Consider the following 10,297-nt stretch of genomic DNA (forward strand, 5'->3'; position numbering starts at 1 on the left):
AGCGTGAGTCATGCTTGGGTAGCTCAGTTGGTAGAGCACTGGCCCGCAAAAGGCAAAGGTCCCGAGTTCGAGTCTCGGTTCGGTACACAGTTTCAGAATGTTTCATATCAGCGCACACTCCGCTGCAGAGTGAAAACTTCATTCTCAATTCCCATCATGCCCCGGAGCCAACTTTGCAGTCTTAACGCAAACCGTTCACAAGTTATGACGATTTTGAAACTTCCTGGCTGATTAAAACTGTGTGCCTTTCGCGGACGATTTTATTTCATACAGTTCAATTATTGTCACCCTGTACATCAGTTACATCAGTGTTGGACCGTCACACGACCGCCTGGTACACCAGTTCCACACTCCAAAGAGACGCACGTGTACTCCCAACGGGTGACTATAGTTCAATTCTTTTATCTTGGCGGTTCGCGCATGCCCGCCCAGACGCGGGAGATTGCTGCGTTGCCAGTTGCACGCGCCAAGAGAAGCAGCGCCATAGTATAGTTCGCATACTTACGTTTAGGGGGGAGCGCGCAGTTTATAAAGTAAAGCCACCACGGCTGCATTAACCCTTTCGCTGCTACAGAGACGTGCTCCCCGCATTCCGCGCTGTGCGCGATTTTGTCATCACTGCACTGCTCGCCTGTGTAGACACATGGTGTTTCGACTGCTTTGACACACTTTATCATTCGATTTCACAAAAACTGATACCTTCCCCCCCCCCCCCACCCCCACAAATGACTTAATTTTGTTTCGATGTTCAACGCAGTTATTGTGCAGCATTAGATGTATTAAACTATTGCACGAAATTTTGAAGAGTTTGCAGCGGTAAAAGTCCATAGCTTATACTTTCCATATGGTTGCCACTAGAAATTTCAAAAAATTACATTCAAACGAATAAAATTCATGAAGTAAAACGCTTCGATATTGTTTTTAAATAAAGAAAGTATTAAGCACCAAACAAGGTTTGAACTCAGAACCTTTCGCTTAGCAGTCATACACTTCAACCATTACGCTAACACAGCTCGTCGTTCAATAGATCTAACGGAGGACTTTAAAATAGCACGCAAAATACCGACAAACACTGTTGGTATGACTATGAATTACATTTCGTCGAAGTACAATAGGAAATAAACAATTACCGCTGTTCTTTATTGCGAGAAAGCGGTTAGTGAGAATGATACAAACACCTTTCCTTGCTATCGCCTGAATTAGGAGGCTTATTGCTTGTTTGGTTTAATTAATTAACAGAATATGAAGCAATTGGTATAATGAATGCTTTTTCCCAAACTTTCTATAAAAGAAAGTCTGCTATCTTGCTTTTGTTCAATTACTTTATTTATGACTGAACGTTTCTAAAACTGAAGACACTCATCCGTGCTCTGCAGTCTGCACTGCAGTCGAGCTCTGGCAACGTCGTTCTCCGTTCATTGGCTGACTGTGTTTTGTGACGTCAGATGCGCAGAACGAACCTATACTTGGCCGCCGTCGTAAATGACGCGCACTTTAATACTTCATCCCGCGTGCATGACGCCTGGGACCGTGTGTGTGCTAACGCGGCGCGTGTCACGGCGTGTTGCAGAGCGCGAGTGCGAGGAGCTGCTGGAGCCCGACCTGGGCACGGTGACGCTGACGGGGCGGCTGTTCGGCGACCGCGCCACCTACTCCTGCCAGCTGGGCTACCACGTGGTGGGCCTGCGCGAGCGCACCTGCCAGGCCGACGGCACGTGGTCCGGCGACGCGCCCGCCTGCAAGCAGAACGGTGAGTCCAGCTGCCTCGCAGCGCTGCGCTACACTCCCCTGTGGGCAGCCACATGGCACCTGTAATACCGAATCTGCGCCAGGTGCAGTGCTGGTACTTGTAATCTGGAAGCATCCCTAGGGTTGTTGCTTTAATATCATTCCATTTCCCAAACTAGTGACCGTCCACATCAGGTTTCACTCTCCAGCTCAGATAAATCCTCCAACACTCAAGTGTACCAAATAATGGGACTGAGGAACCACCAGGACTTTTTATTCAACAAAAATTTCTTCGCTAGTTCATCCTCAGTAAGACATTATTTTGGCCCGATAGAGAGTGCTTAGATTAGAGAAAGCTTTTGACAATGTTGACTGCAATACTCTCTTTCAAATTCCGAAGGTGGCAGGGGTAAAATACAGGGAGCGAAAGGCTATTTACAATTTGTACAGAAACCAGATGGAAGTTATAAGAGTCGAGGTGCGTGAAAGGGAAGCAGTGGTCGGGAAGGGAGAGACACAGGCTTGTAGCGTATCCCTGATGTTATTCATCCGTATACTGATCAAGCAGTAAAGAGAACAAAAGAAAAATTCGGATTAGCTGTTAAAATCCATGGAGAAGAAATAAAAACTTAGGGGTTCCCCGACGACATTGTAATTCTATCAGAGACAGCAAAGGAACTGGAAGAGCAGTTGAACGGAAAGGACAGTATCTTGAAAGGAGGGTATAACATCAACATGAGCAAAACAAGCGTAATGGAATGTAGTCGAATTAAGTCTGGTGGTGCTGAGGGAATTAGGTTAGGAAATGAGACACTTAAAGTAGTAGATGACTTTTGTTATTTGGGAAGTAAAATAACTGGTGATGGTCGAAGTGGAGAAGATATAAAGTTTAGACTGGCAATGGTAAGAAACGCGTTTCTGAAGAAGGGAAATTTGTTAACATCGAGTGTAGATTTAAGTGTCAGGTACCCATGTATGGAAGTGAAACATGGGCCACAAACAGTTTAGAAAAGAAGAGAATAGAAGCTTTTGAAATGTGATGCTACAGAAGAATGCTGAAGATTAGATGGGTAGGTCACGTAACTAATGAGGAGGTACTCAACAGAATTGGGGAGAAGAGGAGTTTGTGGCACAACTTGACTAGAAGAAGGGATTGGTTGGTAGGACATGTTCTGAGACATCGGGGGATCACCAATTTAGTATTGGAGGGCAGTGTGGAGGGTAAAAATCGTAGAGGAAGACCAAGAGATGAATACACTTAGCACATTCAGAAGGATGCAGTTTTCAGTAGTTACTCAGAGATTAAGAAGCTTGCACAGGATAGAGCAGCATGAAGAGCTGCATCAAACCAGTCTTTGGACTGAAGACCTCAACAACAACATGGGTCAAATGCAATGGCGCATATTGAAATGGTGCCAACAATGTGACTGAGGTCGCACAGATATGGGTGATGCTGATCAGGGAGGAAAGCCATCGACGACCACAGATGACAACGCACAGGCAATATTTTCGGCATGGGAGGAAAAGGATGGTTACACAGTTGTTCTCGAATGGCTCTGTAGCCAACAAATGGCTTTCTGCCGTCAAGGAAGTGAACAGTTGGTAAAACATTCCACCTATTATTTACATAAACGTCTGTACTATGTCGGTAAACAGTGTCACATATCGTGTCACTTTTTAGGTGTAGTACAGCATTCCATAGTAAAAGTTGCTTATCCTTGAATAATAATATGAAACATGCTTTTTGAAGTCCCCTCATTGTTTTTTCTTGTTGATAACTGTTAAGGAAGTCATCTACTTTTACACACACCAAGAGATACACAAACACACACTAAGCCTTTACATTTCTGTCTGCTATTTGCTGTAAGAGAAATAAATTAGTACCAGTCCCTCCGTCCCGACCAAACCTTTGAACGGATAGTGACACAAAGTTTCATAAAATGCAGAAAATTTGTATCATGATGCTCTAATGGAGTGTCAACTTACAAATAAATTTATTTTTGGATGGAATCCACCTTGAGCAAAGAAAGGAACCTCAAGGCACCGACACTAAACAGCCTGCGAAAAATCCACAAGCAGGATATACCGATACATCCAATTGTAAATTTCAGAAGAGCACCTGCATATCACCTAGCCAGAGAAATACACACATACTTACAGAAACATTATTCATATATAAACTACAGAAACATGCACAGCTCCAAAGAGCTGAAACAGGTGATCAAAAATATCAACATACTCACAACAGCAACCTCAACATCATTTGATATCAGATCCATGCAGACAAATATCCCATCAGAGAAACCATCAACACCATCAAACAGAAATTTGAACAACAGAAAGATATTCCCAAACCTCACATAATAGAAATAACAAACATTCTAAAATTAATCACAGTGTAAAAGTATTTCTTATTTGCAAATCAAATCTTCTCAAGAGATGGGTTTCCTATGGGGTCACCAGTCAGTGGACTCCTAGTCAACATCTTCCTTAATCACGCTGAGGGCAAAATATGTGAAACCATAGTATGAACCATGCAATGCAGAGTAGTAGTTTGGCATCACTACGTAAATGGCATCAATTTCTCGGTGAACCACCCAGTTCATCCAAAAATTTGAAAATTACATGAACACAAAATCGGCCATAGAAAGATAAAATGATTTCGTTCACCTCACAACACACAGACATGAAAAACAACACGAATTTTCCATATTCATTGAAAGTCACCACCATACACAAAATCTCAAACCACCAGATTATGCATAAGCAAGTAGGTTCCCAGTACATGCTCCAAAAACTGAGCCAAACTCTACTGAATGAAGACCACTACAGAAATGAATTACAGATAATCAGACAAACAGCCGCGGAGAATGTTGATAACACGAACAGTGTTCGCAAACTGAATCACAAATTTAGAACAAAAATGAAAGGAACACGTAGCATACAAAAACAAACAGATCTGCACCAACTTACAGACACAGACACACTGAGTATAAACAAATAGAACATACACACAAACACACTTCAACGAAAAACACCCAGAACAAGCAAAAAGAGAGAGAACTAAGGATAATCAGTATCGATACAAACACAATCTATCTGCTATGCACCAGCTGACAAGTAAGGACAGAAATTCAGTTTATAATGGACAGAGAAGCAGAAATTTCTGTATTAGCTACGTAGAGCACTGAAAAGCAGTAAAACGTAACAGCTGTCATTTCACATGTACAGCACACCTTACGAATATGGATCGCAGATCAACAGACATCAACACCAACCTAAAAACTCTAAAATGTAGCAACAGCTGCACTCACAAAAAATAATGAAGAAAAACTGCCAAGTACAGAAGGCCATAGAGAACACAACTCTCTGCATTGGAATGCTGTCCTCTGACCTCAAAGAACTCTCAGACGACACTAATTGTTAAATACACACACACACACACACACACACACAATCTTCCACACAGAATAAAACAATATTAATCATAAAATTCCTATTGTAAATGTTCAATTAAAATAACTTTCTACATTAAAGTCCGTGTGGTTGCAGATGGGTGAATAAAAAGCTGTAAATCAAAACGTAGAAAACCCAAAAAATAACGCAGCATGTGATAATAAGGATACAATAATAAAAAATTTATCTGTTTTTCAGATTAATGAAAGTTTTCTTAAAAATGCAAATTCATATACGCACAGATAGTAATGAGTAATTTTCTTCTTATTTAATACAAAGAAAATAAAAAATCTCACTGATGGTTCTGTAACATAGTTGAAACATATTTGGGTAAAAGAAGAAAAAAATGTGTTTGCTCAAGTCGGATCCCATTCAAAAACAAATTTACAAGTGGTATACTTACAAGAATGCGACACAAACCCTTATATTCATCCAGTGCCATTGACGATCTCAAATGCCCCACCCAGATAGCATAGCAATGAAAGCACCCACTTCCAGGACACGGGGAGTCACGTTGGCCCCGGATCGAATCCGCCCGGTGGATTAACGACACGGTTGGATTTGTCGACCAGGCGGTTTCCCACATCTAACAAGGTAAATTCCGTGCTTGCACCCATGTCCCGACTGATATACATGCGACGGCAACATACAGAAAACATTCTCACACTTCAGCGTGGGATTTACTCCAGATGCAAGGTAGATGGGGATTACTTGAATTCCGTCAAATGCTGGGTCAGGAGCGACATCTGGCCATCAACTGCCACTAACACTGCCCCAACCCGTATAACACTGCCGACTCCACATAGAAACGGGAACTGGGAAAAGAAGATTCTTAGAGTATACCTGCAGGGTCCCTTTCCACAGCAATGTTGGTTGTCTGATTCAAAACCACCAGTGCTCCCACTGTCTAGCAGTAACTGATGTCACAAAATTAATACACACAAATTCGTCTGTAAAGGCCATCTGTCGGCACTCAGTGGTCGCTGAGTCGGGGCACTGGCTCGAAAATTCGAGCCTTCATCGACACTGAACAGCAGTCAACATGGTTCTCTGAACCAGGTGCCTGCTGCAGAGGCCCATATGCAGCAACGTTCTCTGAATGGTCATTGAGGAGACACTGCTGGTATCCCCTTGGTTCATCTGTATGATCAGTTGGCTCAACAGTTGCGCGTCTACTCTTCCGTGCATGTCTCCACAGTTGTCATTCACGCCTATGGCCCGCCGTGCTCCACAATTTGCTTAGCGCCGGTTTTGCATGACGCCATTTTGCCATTTACAGTATACTTTAACCACAGTGGCATGTGAACAGTTTACAAACCTCGCTGTTTCGGAAGTACTCCCACCGTTGGCCCGAAACGCAATGATCATGCCCCATTGGACGTCATATAAATCGATCCGTTTCCGTATTACGAAAACGACAAGCTTTATATTTCCTCGACACTTAGCGCTGCCGCCTGTAGTCTGTGAGTGGTTTTTCCACGTTGATGTCGAACACAGGCGGTGGTCACATTAATGTGGCTGGATCGTGTATATCTTCGATACTAATTGAAATATTTTTGATGTTGTATTTCAGTAATTAGTAGGGAATATGCTACGATTCGACTTAGGTCTTTCAGAGCTCTGTCTAATTCTTCTTGGAGCATCATACCTTCCATTTACTTTTCATCTGTTTCCTCTTCCTTTCCACAGTAGTGTCTTCAATTACACATCGTTTATGTAGCCTTACAGTAAATTCCTTCCATCTCTCTGCATTCCCTTCTTTGCCATGCACTGGCTTCTCGACTTTGTTGATTGAGTACCGGTGCTTCTATTTTCTCTGAACGTTACTTTAATTTTTCTACACACGGCATCTATCTTTGTCGCAGTCATGCATGCATCCACAGATTTGCATTTCTTCTCTAACTATTCCCACCAGGACTGTTGATACTTAAGAAATATTGCGAGTCCGATACATCGATATTTAAAAAATCGTCATTTTCAGCCCGTGATATAACGAAAAAAGCTGACGACATACCAACGGAAAAAATATCGACGTACCAGCATATAAAAATATCTGCTGCAAATTGTAAATATAATGCCGGTTTTAGAGCTCTAAATTTAAGTGTTGATTTATTGTTAGATATGCTGTACATCAACAAGCTACTAGCCTTCTTATCCCCCTTACAAGTTAGATCAAGAATAAAAGGAAAATGTTGCGCATTCACGCTTGGCGATAACCACTTTGCTAAAAATGCTAACTGTATGAAATGGTACAATAAAAGGTGTCCGATGGGTCGGTTGTTCGGTTTTGTCCCACATCGGATTTTTTCGGAACACTTCATGCCGACTTCCTGTTTTTTTGTTGTTTTTTTTATTTTCTGCAAATGCACGCAACCTATCCGTTGTGTCAAAATTGCGTCGTGAAGTTCAACGTTGCAGTTTCCGTAGTTAGTGCTGTGTGCTGATCATGTCAGCATTTCTCCTCACATATCTTCGTCCACCACAAAGGCGATTCTTGTCATTTAGATTTTTGTTCATCATTTTCAACAACTGTTTTTTTGAAGAATGCCGATGTGAAATGATAGCACACAAGTTGCCTTAAAATGGTTTTTTACCGCAACTACTGTGCTATTCTTTCATATTGAAAATCTTGTTATTCCATTCACACTGCAACCCCCAGTGCAATCGGACTTCTTCTTTGTGCTACCTGTATTGCTTCTCGCGGTCAGAGCGGAAGACTGGACGTGATGAAAGCTCAAAAAGTAGTAAGACTCTTTCACGAAAGATATCGATATCTTTTACCAGCAGCCCTAATTCCTACCTTGCCATTTTGCACAACTGTATAGTTATGCGGTGGAGTTTCTTAAATGTAATAGAACCTTGGTTGCATTTTGAACCCTGAATGCTCGGGGCATCGCGAGTCGCAGCCAGTGAACACGCCGTCTCCGCACGCGTGCCCGCAGTGTACTGCACGTCGCCGCCGGTGCTGGAGCACGCGCGCCACAGCGCCCTGCCCGAGCAGCAGACGTTCGCGCTCGACTCGACGCTGCAGTACCAGTGCGTGGCCGGCTACATCACGCGGGGGTTCCCCCGCGCCAAGTGCCTCGCCATCGACGGCAGCGCCTCCTGGTTCGGGCCCGACATCAGCTGCGACCGTGAGTACACGCGCACCTCCTGCTCGTAGCTCTAGTGTGTGTTGTCAGGACTGCCGTTTATTGTGATAATTTGCAAGACTCATTACGGCCCTTATAAATAATTCTGTACACTACCTAGCGACATATAAAAATGAATTGTTTGCTAGTCTCTGTGCATTCCTGTAACGTTCATCCCTTGGTGGTGAAACTTGGGAGAGCTGTGCTCACGCCCCCGAATATTTATATGGTGTAAGAACCACCCATCACTCATAAGGGTGCGTTTGAAGAGTGTGTAGAATACAAGTTTAACTCACGAAAGTACTGAGTAATGTCAGTCATATTGTTGTAATGTTGGTGCATTAAGTTGTTCTGAAAGCGGTTCTGATATTCAAGATAACAAAAGCGGGTTAAATGCTGTGAGCTATCTGGGGAAGTTAGCCTTACATTACTGAGCAACTGTTTCACCAGGTATCCAGTCTAGTTTACCAAATTCCCAACCAGACTAACACTAATTATAATCTTTTAATAGTCAGACAACCGGTGATATATATATAAAAATAAAATTTAAATAAAAAGAAATAAATCAGATTATATTTAGACATTTATTTTAACATTGATCATTGTACCGTTAAAATTGCAGCATATTAAACTTGATTCTAAACTAAACTGGTGCCTTATTTGGGATTGTCAAAATGTGAGTTTGTAATCCTATGTGGTGGCCATGCGGTTCTAGGTGCTGCAGTCCGGAACCGTGGGACTGCTGCGGTCGCGGGTTCAAATCCAGCCTCGGGCATGGATGTGTGTGATGTCCTTCGGTTAGTTAGGTTTAAGTAGTTCTAAGTTCTAGGAGACTGATGACCTGAGATGTTAAGTCCTATAGTGCTCAGAGCCATTTGTAATCTTACAGAACATCAAATATGGAGCCTAGATTGGGTGACTGCATACAGCACTGCATTCCTAAAATAACACACAAAGAACGTTGAAATATATGCAAGAGGAAATTAACCACAACCAACTGATTCAATTTTCACCCAAAAAAGTTACAGTCGTAGCGCAATCCAGTCCGTCATGAAATTACCACACACTGGTATACTAAATTCATACTAATTGCCTGTGAAATCTTCTCAAAAAGAATAGCTGAGGGCTACTTTGATGATTACACCAAATGCTTCACCTGGTCAACTTGGTTTACACAAAGACTGTAACTCCACAATAATTTTTATAATTAAAATAAATCACATCGAAACGCAATTTACAAAAGAAAAACCTCGAACTGGTTACTATCGTCTTACTATTAACCTGATGGGTCAAACAATGTATAAGCATGTGGTACTGGTCTCACATAGTACACCCCACGTGGGTTGAACATAAAAAAAAGTTGCTATATTGAAAAATATTGTCAAGACGAGACGTTATAATCTCACGCACATTTCCATTTAAGATTGATGATCTTAGTTAGAGTTACGGATCATCAAAACGTGGTTCCAGTTTACTCACAAAGTAGTGACAAAGCAACTACTGGAAGATATTCTGAACTTCACACTCGAATTACACTGCGTTGCAATTTAAGATAACATAAGATATTTTAGATCTAAACCTGAAATAAAGGTGATTAAATTTTCAGTTAGGCTGAACTTAAGAAATCCGTTGTCCTACGGACTTAGTAGAGATGCGCTTAGCCAGAGATCTTACCACTTCAGACGCTCGTTGCAGACAGACTGGCAGGGCCCCTACTGAGGGTGCTTCACAGATAAAAAACGTAAGTGACCAGAGAGGCAGTTTCCTATACCAACATGACAATGGACCGAGAGGACCATACTAAGAATAGAAACCTCTTTGCTTTTAGAAAGCGTAGCTACCTGTTCCGACGTTGGTCCTACTGTTCTCTAGCAGACAGACATGTCTGCTACTATCAAGCATGCAACTAGAAATACATTTGCTCATTCATCCTTTCACACAGAAGGGAAGGGGGACGACAGTATCTTATCATATACAGTATA

The 10,297-nt window shown here is 42.2% G+C and overlaps 1 protein-coding gene across 1 annotated transcript; it reads left to right on the top strand.

The window, feature by feature from the left end:
* Window positions 1-1,515: 1,515 nt before the first annotated feature.
* Window positions 1,516-8,347, top strand: LOC124803180 (protein lev-9-like). Its single transcript, XM_047264364.1, has 2 exons — window positions 1,516-1,750; window positions 8,127-8,347. Exons 1-2 carry the CDS (start codon window positions 1,516-1,518, stop codon window positions 8,345-8,347), a joined length of 456 nt encoding a protein of 151 aa, XP_047120320.1.
* Window positions 8,348-10,297: the final 1,950 nt, after the last annotated feature.

The sequence above is a fragment of the Schistocerca piceifrons genome, chromosome 6 (genome assembly GCF_021461385.2).
Source record: "Schistocerca piceifrons isolate TAMUIC-IGC-003096 chromosome 6, iqSchPice1.1, whole genome shotgun sequence".
NCBI classification, from domain to species: Eukaryota; Metazoa; Arthropoda; class Insecta; order Orthoptera; family Acrididae; genus Schistocerca; species Schistocerca piceifrons.